The following is an 18690-nucleotide window of genomic DNA, read 5'->3' as shown; positions in this document are numbered from 1 at the left end:
AAGCAATATCGCTTGCCTCTCGCATCAATGGAGTCCCTTACTGAAATAATTAAGAACCTTGAGTCCAGGGGAATAATCCGTCCCATCCACAGCACCTTCAATAATCCGGTGCTGGGAATATTAAAGCCAAACGGCCAGTGGAGACTCTGCGCCGACCTCAGGGAGCTCAACAAACGGGTCAATACTTCGCGATGGCCTCTGCCCTACATTGACCAAGGGCTGGCCCAGATCCAGGGGTCACAGGTATTCACTGCAATAGACCTGACCAATGGATACTGGACCGTGCCGGTCAGTAGGGAGGACCAATACAAACTGGCTTTTACCTTTGGGTGCCAGCAGTACACATGGACCCGGACTCCCTTCGGATACCTTAACTCCGGTAATGAGTTCAATATTTTCCTACATAAGGCCATGCCCGACCTGGGTGCGAGGGGTAACCTGGCTTATGTAGATGATGTCCTCATCAAAAGTTCATCTGTGGAGGAACACATAGCGGAGATCCGTTATGTTCTGACACAGTTGAGGGCCGCCGGAGCAAAACTTTCCTTTCAGAAAGCACAGTGGTGTAGAACCCGTGTTAATTTCTTGGGGCATGAGATTACTCCTCAGGGTCTCTGTCCCCAGGAAAAGAAAGTGGAAGCACTTCAGAAACTGAAAGACCCCACAACTCTGCGGGAACTAAGGAGCCTCCTTGGACTGACGAATTACAGCAGAAAGTTCATTGAGGGCTACGCAGAGATCACCAGACCCCTGATTCATCTCCTGAAGGGGGGGGTCAAGTGGGAATGGTGTCCAGAACAATCCAAGGCGGTAAGACAACTCAAAAGAAGCCTCTCACAAGCGCCTTGCCTAGCTTACCCTGTCAGAAACAAGGAGTTCTTCCTGGAGACAGGGTTCTCTAATACGTGCTTGACGGCAGTATTATACCAAAAGCATGACAAGGTCAATAAAGTAATCTCCTATGCGAGTAAAACTTTATCCTCTGTGGAGGAAAAATTCAACGATTGTGAGAAGGCACTCCTGGCAACGGTGTGGGCATTGAAGAATTACCGCCCGTTTATCCAGGGGGAACACATCATAGTGGAGACCCCACACCAGCCTTTGCAATATATCCAAAGTGATAGAATCCGGGCCGGAAATGTGAGTAATTCCCGAATTACTTCCTGGATTCTATCAATGCAAGGCTTTCCTGTGGAGGTCAGATATGGCCAAAACAAGAAGAGTCCCCTCGCGCAAGGTCTGGCTGACTTGCATGATTGTGCCAGAGAAAACTGTCTCGAGGACGAAAGTCTAAAAATAAAGGACAACATGGAGGCATACCTTAATTCCCCCCACAAAGTCTTTGAAGAGGACAAGTGTGAGGGAATGCCCACTGTCTATGTGGATGGATGCTCTTACCAGGTTGACAACGACGGGGAGAAAGAACTGGTGGCCGGCGTAGGGAATGCATGGGTGAATGAGTCCCCAGAACCCTCCGCTGGATACAAAATTGGTCCCCGAAGTAGTCAGGATGCAGAATTGATGGCGGTGCATCAGGCCATCCTCACTGCTGTCCAGCATCAACTCCACGAACTGGTCATAATCACAGATTCGGATTATGTACAGAACGGGTTCGTGGAGCACCTGGTCAATTGGAAAACCAGAGGCATGTTATGTGCTAACAACAAACCCTTGAAACATGGGAAGTTGATCCAAAACATTGACGATCTGGTCACCTCGAATGAGATGACCATCCATTGGAAAAAGATCAAGGGTCATTCCAAAGTAGAGGGACCAGACAAAACTGGAAATGACTTAGCTGATCAGCTGGCCAAAACCGGGGCCATCCAAGGGGATCTAATTGAGATTGAGTCCCTATTGGGGGAAATCCAGGTCACTGCTATCACTAGGTCCCAGACAAATGCTCACAATGACCTTTCAATTGCACAATGGAGTAAGGAGACCCCTGATGCTGATTTGATCACCGCTCAGAAGGGGGATCCAATTATTGGCAAGTTTTACCAACACCTTGAGGACCCTGAGAACTTTCCCCTGACGGATACCGATTACACTGGGAAAGAGGACCTAAGAGTGTTGATGAAATGTCCAAAAATGTTCCGAATCCAAGACGGTTTGCTGGTAAGGAAATCCAAAGCTGGCCACGATCAGTGGGTGGTTCCTACCTCATTCCGAAGCCTGATGTTAAGTCACGCCCATGATGCGGCCACCGCCGGTCATAGGGGGTTTCACACAACATTGGAAATCTTAAGAGAGGTTGCATACTGGCCACACATGGGGCAGGACCTCGACCAATACTTGAAGGGGTGTCTTGTGTGTGCACAATTTCAGCCATCATCCCTCACGCACCGTGCACCTCTCCAAAAGAGTGGGATGACACTGCCATGGTCAGATTTACAAATCGACTTTGTAGGCCCCGTGATTCGCTCTGCTAGGGGGAATAAGTACATGTTGACTGTGACATGCTTGTTTACCAAGTGGGTGGAATGTCTCCCAGCCCCAAATTGCAAGGCAGAAACAGCAGCTGCCCTGATGATTAACCACATCTTTTCCCGTTTCGGTCTACCTCAAAGGATTGAGTCAGACAGGGGTAGCCACTTCACCAGTGAAGTGATGACAAAGATGTGGGAGATACTGGGGGTCAAAAGGAAGTTACATATTGCTTACAGGCCAGCTTCTTCTGGGGCAGAAGAGAGATATAACCGGACAATTGTGAGCATCTTAAAAAAGTTTGTGGCAGATTCTGGGCCAAGTTGGGATATCCGATTACCTCTGGTCCTAATGGCCATCAGATCTACCCCTTCATCTGCAACCAAAATGTCACCATTCGAGTTGATGACTGGGCGCAAGATGGTGCTTCCGCAGCATTTGCTTTATAGGACCCAAGAGCAGACACTGATAAATGCCTCCACAACTCATGAGTATGTGGAGAATTTAAGGAAACACCTTCAACATGCTTTTGCTTATGCTCAGCGGAATCTAGAAAGATCGGCTGATAGCATGAAGACCCACTATGACCTGAAGACTTCCAGGAAGGAATATCAGGTGGCGGACCGGGTCTATCTATACAACTTCCAAAGAAACCAGGCAAAACAGCGAAAATTTTTGCCTACATGGAAGGGACCCTTTGAGATCATCGACAAGATCTCCCCTGTGGCCTACAAAATCCACATCCCCAAAGGTCATTTGGCAGAGGGGGAAGACAAGTGGGTCCACATTAACCAGTTGAAATGTTGCCATCCCAGGCACACTCTGCAACAACTGGAGGAATCCTCTGGAATCCTAGCGGGTACTGTCTCAGACTAATTCAGTTCCAACCATAAAACATACCACATCTAGTCTCTAAAATATTGTGATTTGCATGAAACTGTCTCTTAGTTATACTGTTTTTTTTTTCAAAATAAGAATGTAATGTTTCGTTATGATGAAATTTATATGCCACCACACTATATCAATGGTGGGGAAGAAATGTCCATGAATAGGTATTGCCGCTCTTCCTTTGTCGTCCTAGGAGAAAGAAAACCTGGAGACGGGACAAGGAGGACGATCCGGAGACCGGGAGCAGAGACGCAACGGGCCCGGGGTACCGCCCAATCTTCCCATCAGGACCCGCGAGGAGAACCGATCGATCCGACCGGATGGAGAAAAAGATGCTGAACTGTGCCATTTATTGGAAGAAGATGAGGAAACATCCCAGGTCTTGCGAGTCCCATCAGTGAAATAGAATGACCATCGCAAGAGGGGGGCTTGTGGGATGTTTTTATCCACGCATCCGAGCCCTACCTCAAAACTGTGCAGTATTGACATGGAAAACATCATAATGGCCAGAGCTTCCCAGAAAATGCACAGGGAAATGCATGAAGAATAGGCTGCCACTCATTTTGCCGATGTTATGGGCACAGAAGGACACTGCCTAAAACCACCATTGGACTACCCACACAGTAGTCTGAAACCATTGGGAATGGCAATGCTGATTGCCAAAAAGCAAACCCATAACTGTTGGGAATTCATTTTCTTAAATCCCAAAAAGGGGTGCAGTACCAGTACTCACCACTATCAAAAAGCCGGCGTTTTAAAACAACACCAGATTTTATTTTTTTTGTGTAAAACTGAATAAATGAACCCAAGGCAAGCCAAAGAAAGACTTACTGAGAGGTGGATACAATCTAAAGTTATATTCTGAAGTGACTTGAAGGTTTATAACAAGACTGGCTGAGCTGTGGATTTCAGCAGTTTAAGTAAATTTGGACTGAAAGACACTAAAAATCTAAATGTTTAAATTGACTGAGTGACCTACTTTTGAGTGTCACGTAGGTTTCAATTGTTTAAATGTCATAGTTTTAAACTTAGAATCAGCATTCTAGCTGCATATGTAAAAATGTTAGTTTTATTTGAATGCAGAAAATTGGGGAACAGAAATGACATGTAGCTAAAAACTGGCTTAAAGAGATTCCAATTTTGCCTGGCAACTACCCCCCATCAGGAGTGAAACTTGAGTCACAGCTGTGTTCCCAGGCCTATCTGCCTTTTGCTGGCCACACTAAGGATATGCCATCTCTCTGATAATTGAATTAAGGGGAGCCCCCACAGAATACAGGAGCTCTGAACAAAGCCCTGTCCTGACTCAGGCAAATGTTTTATTGGCGGGAGTCGTAAATGGAGCTTCCTCCTGGAAGGACAGGGGAGGGGCGCTGCCTGTGAGAGCAAGCTGGCTTGGCAGAACTGGAAAAACCAGAAATTCAACCTTGTGCTGGGGGGAAACCACACCCCTTTGGGGCCAGAACATAACTCTAACAAGATGAATAACTCATAGTACGGACTTGTGAAAATTATTTAAATGACACCATAATTCTTGTGATTTTTCTGCCCACATTTTAAGACGTGTTAGGACCTGGTGGTATGTTCAGGGGGGTTTTAGCGGAAAAGAGGATATTACTCAAAATGTATGCATGTTAAAAATCTGACACTTCATCAATTAATGTCCATACTCCTTGCGCACACGTGTGTAAATTTGGGTTAATGTCCGACATTGCAAAATCAGTTAAAAAGTGAAATATGTGCCATTTCTGAATGCAAGCCCCCAGGAAGAGCAGAGTTTGAACAGGGGATACCTCCTGTGATATGTGAGGGGTGCGTGTAATTTTAAACAAATGTGTACCTGTGCAAATATGCCTTTTGGATCAAAATATAGATTGTGTGTAAGTTGACAGGGGTGGGTTCTCTGTACCATAAACAGACCTCATCATGATGACACTTCATTTCATTCCCCCAATCAAGTGGAAGCGGATGAAGTGGCCAATGGCAAGTGGAGAGGGGTAGAGCCTAGTGATGCTGCACACACACCCATTTTAAAAACAGATAAAAGCAGACAGACAGGACAGATAGGGACCTTCAATTCCATTTGCTGCAACGCGCTCTGCCGGTCCATACCACATCCAGAGATCCAGACTTCAAATCCATCAATCTCTAGAGAAAGCTGTCCAGAAAGATCCAGACTTACCTCCATCAATCTCCAGAATCCAGAGAGAGAGAGACCCAGACCAGACCGCTGTTAGCAGAACCAGAGAGAGCTGACCCAGATCACTGTGAAGTGCAGAGACCAGAGTCCAGCCTAAAACCTGCCCAGATCCGTGGCGAGGCCCATTCTAATTCAAGAATATAGTGTGAGTACCTAGTAGAACTGTGCAGAACCAATCTCTTAGTTAAAATAATATAATTCAATTCTATTTTAATCTAAGTAGAACTGCCTCCTAACTGTCACCTGTCATTTGTAAAGCTGTCACCTGTCATTTGTAAAGCTGTCACCTGTCATTTTCTAGTTGCAAGCTGCACTTGTCTTTTTGAACTTTAAAATTTCAAATCTGAAAAACGACCTTTATTTAATCGCTCATATCTCCATGACCGTTTGTCCTAGAGACTTGCAGTAACTTTCCTCTGAAAGCTGGGAATCGTGGCTTTCCTACGAACTTAGAACCGCATTCCTACCCCCGATACTTTTGCCGCAATCGCGGAAAACGCACTCGCGAATTTACCGCGATTTGCAAATTTCTCAACGTGTGAAAACAGCAGTTTTCTTGCTTTCAGTTGCCAAAAATTCGTTTAACCTGCTAGTTACTCCTAGATCCTTGCTAAAGTGAGCCTGAACTCATCCCAAGTATATTTTCCTCACCCTGAACCTCCTAGAGGAAATTAAAAGCATTTTAGTATATTTTTCACTTCATTGCCAGCACATATAAAAGCATTTTGGGCCTGTGTTTAAAACTCCGATCTGTACTCTAAGCTTGCTGGGGTGAACTGAATTACATTTGATTGCATTTCTGAGAACTGTGTGCTTTCCTTCCATTTCCTTGCATTGCATCAAGGGGGGAGTGGATTGCCAGAGAAAAGTGATTACATTGTTTTGTTGAAATCATATTGAGTATTTTCTGTACTGCCTTTCATTCAACATTGCATCCATTTGAACTCTATAAAGCATTCTCTACCACATTATTCTTCTGTCCCTATTTACCAGTGTGCTACCTTATCCATTTCATGTCAACTCCTTAGTGATTATAAAGAAGTGTGCTAGTGCCAGATTCTCCGTTGTTAATCTTTATCATCTCAGATTAAGTGTGATATTCAATTATTAATTTATTATAAAGTGTGATATATATATCTATATTGTTTAAATTCTCAAATAAACCTTTTCACTTGCAAAACAGAACTACTTCTTGGCTCAGTGGGGTCAGGGGGATTCCAAGGGAGGGGTGTTATATAGGGGTAGTCATCCAGAACGCATGAACTGGACATAAAGATATATCAATAAGGGTTTCCATTCAGTATCCCAGACTAGGCATTGACTTAGCTGTAGTGTTGAATTGAATCCTCTTACAATGTGTCAGATCTATGCGGATGATAGGTCCTAAACTGTAATCACAAACTGTAATCACTGGGTTGTTTTTATGTCTGATAATGAAATGAAATGTTAATGTTGGTTATATAAACATGTCTGAACATCTAAATGTGGTCTGTAAAAAGTGTATCTGAAAATGTCTTAACTTCCTGCTAATGTGAATACAATTATATTTTGGGTAAATAATCAGAAGTGGTTTATCCTCTACAAATTGAAGATGTGGCATTTGACATAAAGGCCTTGATTGTTGTGTTGTTTCTGTAACATGACATGACAATGTGTGCTGTATCATGAATTGCATAATAAAGTTTAAAAAAAAAAACACTGACCTAGAAAGGGGGATGGAGTAGTGGAGGAAACCGCCAGTAGTCCAACAAAGAAAATCCCAAAACGATCTGCAAACGGCTGAAACGGTTTATAGGAGTGATTCACGGGAGAATAAGTTATTTATAGTCCCAGTTACCTCTTTTAACAGGCTACTCATTTGTTTATGTTTCCACTGAAGGCCTAATCCATAGGCCATCTTGAAATGGTGTCCAACATGTTTTCCCAGGAACTAACAGAATATTTTATCCCTTTGTCACCTATTTTACCGCCTAATTTCCATGACAGCCAGATTGTCTACCCTTCTCGTGGACCTTTTTCCACCCTGTTCCTTTCTTACTTACCCAGTTCACTGACACTCTGACCTGCAACCTTACCTACTAGCACATTGGGCCTCATTACGACCCAGGCGGTAAGGGGTTAACGGCAGCGTTAACAGCGCCGACCCTTACCGCCTGAGTACGAGGTCCCTTAGCGCCATGGCGCTTTTAACACCTGCTTTTAGCAGGTGTTAAAATCCATGGCGCTAAGGGACCATGGAGTTAATTACGCCACCGTAATTTACGGTGGCGTAATTAACGCCTTCCCCACTCCCATTATGCCCTATGGGGCAAAAATGGGAATGGGGAAGGGTAAATGGGGATTGGGGACTTACCGCCCCGCCAAGGTCGGAATGGGGCGGTAAGTCCGCCAACCACCATGGCGTAAACGTAGTTTACGCCATGGTGGTAAAGTCACGGCCCAGGCGGTAACTTACCGCCTGGGTCGTAATGAGGCCCATTGTATTTAGCATAATATTTCTATTTTAAAAATAGGATTTTGAATCCTCAAGATTTAATATCGGGTCGGAAGAAAGGCTTCTCTTACTATCCAACTAATGACAAGCAACCAGTGGGAAAAATACTCCAAGGAAAGGAAATCCTTGAGCAGTATGGGCAAGTAACTTGCTTTTAGGCAGCATCAGACGTAGAGCGGGAATCTGACGAAGCAGGATCAGGGAAAAGTATTGAAAGGTCTGCAAAAAGGGAAGGCTACAGGAAAAGAGTAAAGATTTTTAAAAAAGATTTTTAAAAAATGTGGGGGTAGGTGGAAGGTATATGTAAATGAAAGTGAGAACAGAGAAGAGTTGCAAGAGTGTGGGCGAAAAAAAGAAACAGAAGCCAGACAGAAGAGATCACAGCTGCTACAGGGAGTAGATTGTGCTCCCACTGGAAGTGTCACTGGTTGAAAGAGGGAATGCAGCCTAGGCAGAAGCCTCCAGATCCAAACAGTATGCTAGACCATGCCAGGAGGACTCCACTTGACCTGAATGCTACAGGCAGGTCTGAAGACCTTGCTCCCCATATTAGCCCTGTATTGCTTCACCCATAACGCATTGTGCTCAAATGATAAAATCGCATTTTGAAAAAAGAAACCTCTCAAAAGCCACCTTAAATGTAATAGTTGGTGTAATATTAAGAACAATTCACATTATGTAAAAGAAGTCCGTTATTCCTGGTTGTAACCATGGGCCACAGTGAAGGCGTCAAATCAAATATATTGGCAACATTGTTTTCTTATCCATGCTTTAACATCAATGTCTTTAAATGCAAGACCAGCTATCACATTCCATGGCGTGTAAAAAACTAAATAAAAAAGAACTTGACATACCTCAAATTCATCAGGGTAACTCCTCTTACTGTTGTTGTTGTTTGCATTTTCTGTGTTAATTCGATCTTCGTCTTTACCAACTGAAAAGGTCTTCTGTAATTCTTTTGGCATTTGTTCTTGTAATTTTGAGCTTTCTGGATTTAAATTAAGGTCTATGCTTTTAATTTCAGAATTATTCAGAAAATCTAGTTTCTTCCTTACTTCTGTGTCACAAAAATCAACCTTCTCTGCTAAAGGCTCCGGTTTTAACTTTGGGTTGATTTCCTCTTTAAACTCATAGGATACCATTGAATGTTTGCCTGCAGTGGACTCCTCATCCAGTATTGAATCTCTCTCTAGATCCTCTATCTGAACATCGCCTGCCTCTCCTTTCTTTTCCAGACATGACTCAGAGAGTGACTTAAATGTATAGGCAAGTTCCAGTGGTGGAAGATTGTCTTTGCTGTACGAATGTGTACACGGTTGGGCAGCATCCATATTGCATTCTTCACATAGGTTGCCTTGAAGTGCTGCATCCAGGATGTCAGACTGATACATGCTCGGAACCGTGGTATCATTTTCACTGGCTGCCATGTTACTTTCCATATGTTTCCAGAGCTTGTTGTGGCGCTGCTTGCTGTTAAAAGAGAGCACTGCCATTATAGACCATGAAAGCAGGCTAAAGGCATACATTACTGAGTTCACTTCTTCGAATATACCACTTGGACATATGAACAGTATATCATGGCACAGGTCCCCACCAGATATGATTAGTTTGCCCATTTCCCCTGCTCATTCCTAAAAGTGTAAAACATACTTGCAATCCTCTGCAACCTGAGCAGATGGATCCACAGCTGCCATTTATATCACCTGCAACACCTTTATACTAGCCTGCCTTTATAGTCGCTTGCACTTCACATGCTGTCACTTGTAGTTTGCAATTTTACATTATAGTTATGGCTCTTTAATTGACAGCAATCAAAATATTGTTGACTACAAAAGCCAAACTTGATAAAGGTGTTTTGGGTGAAATGGGGATAATTGGCAACGCTGTGGACATACCAAGAAAAAATGAAAAGGGGAACATGAAAATAAACGTTGCCTAGTAAATGAGTAGACTATTTGGTTGCTTATTTAAATCATGAACACACTCAACAACAAAAAAATATCTGCCAACATATTTCAAGTAATATTTATGACGTTTTCTTGCCATAAGTACTTCCCAAATTACTAATAAATAGGTCAGCAATTATGAATGTTCCCATTTCAAAATAATGATTTTCTTACCTAGCATCTAATATACCTTCATATTCAGACAACTGTCTCATGAAGCCAGCATTAGGTCTCGCAATGGTACGTTTTTGCTTCACAAAATTGTATGCTTTCTCCAAGGGCCAGTCAAATTCCTTCATTGCGTATGCGATGACAGTAGATGCAGATCGACTGACACCCATTTTGCAGTGCACTAAACACTTGGAGTTATTTTTCCTGTAGAAGAGAAATTGAGGAGAAATCCTACATTAATGCTGCGAAAAATACAATATTCTGCTTCAAAAGGATGTGCTATTCACCAGTGACTGGCTTTTAGTGGTGAATAACACATTATTCACTCTGGATCATTTAGTGCTGAATAGGGGCACTAAATGATTAAGGATGGAAAAAGACAACGCTTCGGCTGTTTTTTTACATTGAGGGTCATCTAGATGGTTTTTTCTTGGATGGGGCATGTGGGGCAAAATCTGTCATCTTTTACCATGCTAAGTGTCGGAAACCCACCAGAGTCTCTACCCACATCTAATTTCGATGTGGGAAGAGATGTTTGAAACCCTATGGATTTGGCTTACGTTTTACACAAGTAAAAAGCAGGCAGTACTCAAAGTAATGCTGGCGCCACGCACGCACACATGGGCAGCTGGCATCAGCACTTCTTTTCAGATGAGGATGTTAACAGCCACAAGGCCACCTGGATTCCGGTTCTTTTTTCTACACCCTGGAAGGAAAGAAAAAAAAACCACAGAGGGGGCTGTGGTGTCGTAGATGCTAGCATACATGACGGAATTTGCACTGGATTTAAAATGAGGCCCATAATGACTTATGGTCTCCAATAATCTGTTCTGTAAAATAAGTGTGTGAATCTTGCTCTCTGATGGTAAAGGCTAAAGCTGTTATAAAACAGTGAACATGCTTAAGTACCCTTTGTGTGATACTCACACCGTTTCTTTTACATATCCTAATTGCCTTTTCAACAGTTTAACATTATTTCGTCCAAACAGTTAGTACATTTTATGGCAAGCTTCAGGGTAAATTACTTTTCCTTACCCATAGTTCTTATTTTCCCAACTTCGGGATGCTATTAGCAAATCAAACAGATTGGGAAGTGCAGACGACATAGAATTCCGTTAGGCTCCAAGACAAGAGAGTGTGACTAACAGTTTTTTGTTCAATACGTTTTTTTTATTAAGCATTTATAATGAATGAGAACAAAAAGTTAAATTCAGCAGTTAACTTAGTTATACATATAATCGTAACAAATCTTGAATAAAAATAAAGGCTTTGTCAACAATTTAGAAGAGTCAAAGTGGTGCATCAAGGTTATAAATAAAAGTGAAACATTACATTGGTAATACAACAAAAATCCATTGCAGAAGCAATTAGTGTTAATAAAAGTGATTGACATGAAGTAGATGGCCATTGAAACCACAGGAATTCAAAGGAAATACAACAATGAGAGACACAGAAGGGGTTGGCGGGATGTGGTAATATGATATATTAGAGAAGTTACAATGAAGAGATATTAAGCTATTCAGTAACAGGATTACATTTTTGATTATAATGATGTACATCTCCAATAGTAACGGCACAACCCTTTTTAATCCTGTGAATATAACACAGATAATGCCACCATGAAGCATAGGACAGGTGTTCAAAGCTCTTCCAATTAGAAGAAATTAGATAAAAGTAAATGGTAACACATCTATGAAATAAGTTGGGAGCGGAAATATAGACTAAATCTGCGTTGCAAAAATTAGATTATCGAGACTGAGTTGAGCACTGAATCCAAATATTTTTTGCAATGTTACCCAAATCTTCTCCCAAAATGAATGAACACATTTACAATAAAAGATACAGTGTTTAAAATCAGCAAAACTTTCTTTACAGGACCAGCACGAATTTTGTAAATTAGGAGCAAATCTTGATATACGTTTAGGAGTAAAATAAGCGCTATTTAAAATAATAAAGGCAGTTTGAGTGAGATTAGCCGCTTTGGAAATCTTGAAAGTTTGTAAATGAATTTGTTCCCATGTATTGGATGTGTATTGAACAGCAAGATCAGTAACCCAGCCATTGGTGATAGAATGATCAGTATAGGCGAGATTACAATTGGAAATAAGGAGTTTGTATATTGCAGCAGCTTTAGTGGAAATGTTTACAAGAAGTTTCTTTAATTCTATCAAAGGTGTTATTTCGGAAAGATTCGGCATTGATAGGATAATAGTTTTAGTGATATTATAAGCATTAAGATCTGAACTATCAAGGTTGAAGATATATGCTAAAGTACAAAAGGGAATTATCGAAATATAATACAATCACATGATGAAAACAGGAAATCCCTTTTTTGTACCATCTGCGGCTAAGTTCAATATCCACTTTGAACGTCAAACTTTTATTAAACCATAAGCCAAGATCATCTCGATTCAATAGAGAGGCAACGGTAAGCAAACTTGACCAATCAATTTTAAGAAAACGCAAAGTAGGGAAAATTCTTGAACCAGGCCATGACGAAGCGTTACGAAATTCCATTAATTGGAAGGGAGCTAACAAATCCAGTTCAACCTAACTGTTTGACATAACCAAGCACTATCTCAGAAAATTGAGTGCACAGAATCATCCTTACAAAATATATGTTGGCTAGACCAGCTGACATTCTCGTAGGCCTCCACGTTACAGGCATGCATTTCAAGCGCTTAAGTGCCCTAGCTATTATGGAATGAACAGAAAAGGTCCCGCTCCAGTACAGAAGCCACTTGGCTCTCATAAAAAGATGCAAGTATTAATCGAGCAATAATAGAATGGAGGTCTGTTAATCGTACGCATTTTCACAGTAGGTCAAGGAAATTGGTGTTAGACATAAATCTGTTGCATTCAATGTAGGATGCTCAAAGCTAACATTATTTTCATGTTGAAAAGAGTTTCTTCGGCCTGGCTGAAATGAAGGAGCAAAATGAAAACAGAACGAATGATATGCTGGTAGATGTTGATGAAGACGTTGCTGAAGTTGATGGATGTTGAAATTAAAATGATCTTCGGAATGAAAGATCCAGGAGGAACATTCATGGTCCATTTACATAACACAAGCACCTACCTAGTTGGGGACACACCTTCCGAATTGCGACATCCCCAATCCCAGTTGCACATTAGACCGATTATAGAGTACACTGTTTGCCATGTCAAAGGTTCTAAGCAGAAAGACCCGACAGTATAGCATCTCTTTGGCAGAGGAAATAGAAATAGACAAAAAAAGGCCATCTTCAAACTCAAAAACTTAAATTCAAAGGATATGGCACAAACAAAATGCACGTCCTACTGTGCATAGTGATCCCTGATGGGTGGTGCAACAGTTTTTGCTTGGACAAATCTAACAATGTCGTCAATGGTTCTCTGTAGGGAAGCTTCCTTTGCGTGGCCAGGGAAAGGCAGAAGCTGCCCGACACGGACCCGGGTGTCGGGGGGGGGGGCGGGTTATCTGCAGGAAGATCACGCAGGGGAAGACAAACTCCAGGGAGACAAGACAATACTAGACTTAAACAACACTTCAGTGGTAACTCCTAATACCCAAGAACTTGTACCACACTGCTATATGGCTTATTGTAATGTAGATACTGAATTCTCAGGCTTTTCTAGCCAACAACATTATGCACCTCTCCCTCCTTTCTAGTACTGAGACGAGGGAGAGGGATGGATTAATGAGAATGACAAAACACAGCAAACCAACGCCACAAAAATGCTAAGTAAGGCGTGGACTAAGCTGACGAAGCGGGGAGAGGGAGGCTGACATGTCCTGATGCTGGTTGGGACACAGAGCGAGACAGAGCTGGCAGGTATCCAACTTGTTTCAATGCAGTTTGAGACACCAGAGGTGAGCGGAGTGAAGAACACAGTACAGAAGTAGACGGTGACAGCGTGAAATGAAGCCAAGTCGGTAGAAGTTTGTCGCTTTCCTATCAGGGGGAAGCTGGAGCTGCCAAACAGAGGAGGAGGCCAAGCAGGAATGAAGCAACTCACAGGAGGCACTGCCGGTCAGCGGGCTGGAAGGGGAGATGACGGAGAAAAGCAATGAATGCCGAAGATGCTGAGCGAGCCCGAACGAAGAAGGAAATATCATTTATACAGACACAAAAATTATGAAAGGCTTGGGTGAAGGCAGTAGAACTGACATGAGCATTGTGGAAAGCCTAAGTGAAGACAGTATAACTGATGCACATGCGAATATTGGGAAAGGCAGTAGAATTGATACAAACACTGTTGAAACCTCAAGTAAGGACAGTGCAACTGATACGAAACTTGTGAATAAAGGCTCAGTGACCCGATACTGGAGAAGTGTTGTTTTGTGGACACAAAATAAAGTGAAAAGAAAGTGACGAAGCCCTGGCAGTATAGTGAACCAGGCAAACAGTGAGTCTGGGACTCACACGCAAATAAGAGAGTTGTGACACCCTAACAGGAGAGTAAACCAGGGGTGAAAGGAGAAGTGAAATTAAAGAAGAAGTGAGAAGAGACAAAGGGGTTAAGAATCCCCACCTTGAAAGCGTGAAACAGTAATCAAAGGGAAGATCCATACCCCTTTTTAAGAAAAAGCTCCAATACCCTTTGCAGGAGATCATACCAGGGAGAGGAGACAGATTAAGGAAGCTCTTGGGTCAAAACTCCTTTGTGCAAGTAAGAAACCATAACAGTCGATCTAGAAAGGAAAGCGTCATACCCCTTAAGGAACCAAGAGAAATAACAAAACAGTGAAGCCCTGGCAGGAATTCAATAAACCTGAAATTGTGAAATAGTGACAGAAGGGGAAACCATACACCTTTAAAAAGGAACAAGATTAAGAAAGAGAGTGAAATTAAATATCTCAAAGAACTGTGACATTGAAAGGAAACCAGAGAGAGAAGCAACAAATCCCTTTTTCTTCTGAGTGACTAACCATCGAATAAGTGAAGACTAAAGAGATTCGAGGGTGGAATTTCCCCCCACCCCTACTTGAAATTATGAGATAACAGAGGATAAAAAGGAGTAGACAGGGAGAGAGTCATCTGCGTGAGAAACATTGGAACATTATTAACTTTATCGGAATTGCCGGCCAGACCGTGAGAAGCACAAGAAACATAGGGAAGGGAAAACCTATTTTTCCTGGTGGAACATTATTCCTTTTCTTTTCTGCGCTTTAAAGCTTTATGTTTGAGAAAGCCAAAAGTCTACAGGTCTGAGAAATTCCCATTTTCACCTTGTATTTAGTCTAGCATGTAAGGGTTAGTTTACGTTTTTGGACACAGGATGCTTTATTGGTTTAACATCTTGACACAGACCTCCATTAGCTTTGTTGGGGCAGGGAAACCCCTCATAGACACAAGACAGGTAGGATTTCCCCAACCCCTCTTATTCATTTGAGAATAAAAGTACTATTTCAAACCCTAAACCCGATAATATTGATCCCTTATAGTATATAGCAATTGTCAGACAATTATATGGGTCCATCAAGAAGTATGTTGCACGAGTGCAGTAATAAAATTCACTGGATGTACTCGTTGGACCGAAATGTCTGCAAAATTACCTTTGATTGGTATCAATGTGAATGCATCTATCATAAGTAACAGGTGGTTCTAATGGCAAATGCCAATGTTATGCAGTTGACTCTGCTTAATAGAACATTCCTGGTCATCTAGGCTCTGTTCTCGAGATACCTATTAATTCGGTTTACAAATCCGTCCATACAAGGTAAGCTGCATTGCAACTCCAGAAATGAAAGACTAAAAAAAATAACATGCATTGCCATGCAGGGTACAGGTGTAATGTTGTTACTTGTTAGAGCACAGGGGCCCTCTAGCCATCTTCTATTTTGGTGGCTGTTGTTTTTTCCACTGCCCTGCATTACTCTCTAGGAGAGTGGGGCACCGACCGTGCTTTAACATCACAGCTTGCATTATCAATAAGGCAACAGCCACCAATGCGCCAAAAATGAACTGCAAATATGGCCAATGGAATGAAAACAACTGGCACTCGGGTCTGTTTTCAGTGCTAATGGGTAAGTATATTTGTGGTATACCCAAGGTGTTGAAGATCCACTTGGAAACTGGGGACAATGGTGTCTTCAGAATCTATGAAACACCACATTCTTCACTCTTTCTAGATAGAGCATTAAGAGACCTTGTTCAGCATAGAACATTCATTTGCAACCGAGTAAGGGCGCTCAGCAAATCAGGTGGCTGGAAACGTGGGCAAGAACAGCCAGTGTACGCCTGCATTTTATCAGCCACCTAAGACCCTTCACGGGATGGCCACCATTCATTTTCTGGGCCGGCATGTCCGCCAACTGTCCTCCCTCTGCCACACCGTTCACAAGGTCACCACATCATCTCCTATGCCCCTCTCCATCCCTAACCCTACTCCGACCACACTTACCTTCTTGGGCTCCCTGCACTGCTGCTCCTTCCTTTTGTGCCGCTATAGAAATAGAATATGTGCAGATCCCTTCTCCATTAAAAGAAATAAAACATATTTGCACCCCTGGGTGAGTATAGCTATCACGCCCTAGTCGGGGGGTGAGTACTTGGCTATTAACAGGCCTGGACCCTCGTCGAGGCTCGGGCTGGTGGGCCGTTACTGTTCAGGTGATTGCTACAATGATCTCCAGTTGGCAGAGAAGAGAATAGGTAAACCATTGCTTTGAAAATAAATCACAGCAATGGTGTTTCCATGGACAGCAGAACCATAAACTCGCTCATATTTTGCCAATTAGCTATAGGTGACAAGCTATTAAATTAGAACAGAACGTTCAGTGTAATAGGATGCAGTAAGACCTGGGCCCGTAAGTGCCTCTTCCATTTAGTTTTCCTATTTTTTCTTTCCGATATGCTGGCGATCATTGGGTTCATACATATTAGGCTTAATTCCACCAGGAACTAAATGCTGGTAGATGGAAAGATGCCAGGAAAGTCTATAACATTAACAGCATTTCACAGACCCTTTTAAAGTGCACACGCATGTAATACAAGATATTTCATGGATACCAGCATGTTCCATTATCTACTTTATGATGGACTATTTTTCCAGGCCTGACAATATCCATAAAATTCATCAGTATCTTGCACACGTCTTCCAACTTTTCACACAAGTCCATGGGTCGCATTTTTCAGTTGTCTGATTTTTATAATGATCAAGTGCCTCCACCTAGCAGTCTGCGAGTTCAAGTAATTAGACAGAACTAGAACCAATAGTAAAGTGTCACTATGGTAGTGTCAATGCAAGGAAAACTCGCACACCGTTTCAGGCCACATATAGAGTCAGATTTGAAGAGGAGGGTTGAGCACTGAAACATTTAAGAATGCTATGGATTTTGAATGACCTAGCTGCCAATCTATGTTGCATATAAGCAATAAATTATATCCTCAGCTCACTTAATGCTTTCCCACTGACATCATGAATGGTGCGGGAACAGACTTATTCCAAATGCCTTTATATGTAATTGCACAGCTTCTTTTGAGGCACACTCAAGATTGGAAAGCAGCATATACAAAATGTCAGAGATAACTTTCTTAAATTTATGTAATCCAACCAGTTTGGCATCGGTGACACTGTGACAAGATGACCCCTGGGGCCAAAGTATATACGCTAAAGATGGGTGTGCATCAGGCTTTAACTTAATTTACAAAAATGGAAAGCTAACGTGTACAAAAATGGATCTTAAAATAACTCAATGTGTCTGGCTGAAATTTAGCATGCAACAACCAAACATTATGTAAATTATTAACTGCTGTATAATATGGGTCAACCTACTACATTGATTTTCTTGTACAATGCAAAGTAATGTAAAATCTGAAGTGGATTCCACAATATGGCACTCATGTAACAGTGTATGAAAATACATATTTCCTATAGCAACGCATGGATTCAAAGCATCTCGGTTTTTGCACAATCACCGCTATTAAACATGATACTGAAATACCATCCCCAAAACATAGGGTATCACCCAAATGAGAAGATATCTGACTGGATGTGCACTGAAGTGACAATCTCGCTTGCAGATTTTTTTTTTATAAATAAATACTTACTTTGCCTTTGTTATGAAGTTGTAAGCTTCGTTCCAGTGGGCAAGGAGATCGGTTGCATCTTCATCGTACACACGTATGTTATGGTATGCAAATAGGCCAGGAAAGAAATTATCAATTTCTCTTGTTACATTTAAAATATATCCGACACTGCAATAAACAAATCACATATAATGTTAAAGTTGTGACTATCAGTGTGTCACTGCAGGTTTACATTAACTCTAAATCAAACGCAATGCATATTTGAGGATCTTGGTGCCTGAGTTTATACCAACACTTAGCTAAATGTACTTGAATAATAGTTTCAGTTCAGGTACATAGAAATTTGGCATTCTCAATGTTTACTTCGGTGCCCAGCCGCTAAAATCTAGATCTGCGTAATGCCTGTTAATGTATGGTGTGGTGCAGAGACAAAGATAGTGCTTCATTATTTACAGATGTTTCATCACTAAACCATGACAGCTCAAAAGCACAAAAGAATATTTCCTTGAAAGGAAGCAAAACTTCTTTTACACACTTTTTGAGATTCCC

The 18690-nt window shown here is 41.9% G+C and overlaps 1 protein-coding gene across 1 annotated transcript in view; it reads right to left on the bottom strand.

The window, feature by feature from the left end:
• The window catches only part of SSH1 (slingshot protein phosphatase 1), a 1301854-nt gene that overhangs the window by 133282 nt on the left and 1149882 nt on the right, over nucleotides 1-18690 (bottom strand). Inside the window, exons 12-14 of the mRNA XM_069619458.1 lie at nucleotides 18163-18309; nucleotides 10130-10330; nucleotides 8864-9479 (exon numbers count right to left, since the gene is read on the bottom strand). Coding sequence (XP_069475559.1) covers nucleotides 8864-9479; nucleotides 10130-10330; nucleotides 18163-18309 — 964 coding nt within the window. The remainder of the gene's footprint in view (nucleotides 1-8863; nucleotides 9480-10129; nucleotides 10331-18162; nucleotides 18310-18690) is intronic.

Source organism: Ambystoma mexicanum, chromosome 10, assembly GCF_040938575.1.
Source record: "Ambystoma mexicanum isolate Mex_15411 chromosome 10, UKY_AmexF1_1, whole genome shotgun sequence".
NCBI lineage: Eukaryota > Metazoa > Chordata > Amphibia > Caudata > Ambystomatidae > Ambystoma > Ambystoma mexicanum.
This window is presented reverse-complemented; position numbering and strand designations above follow the sequence as displayed.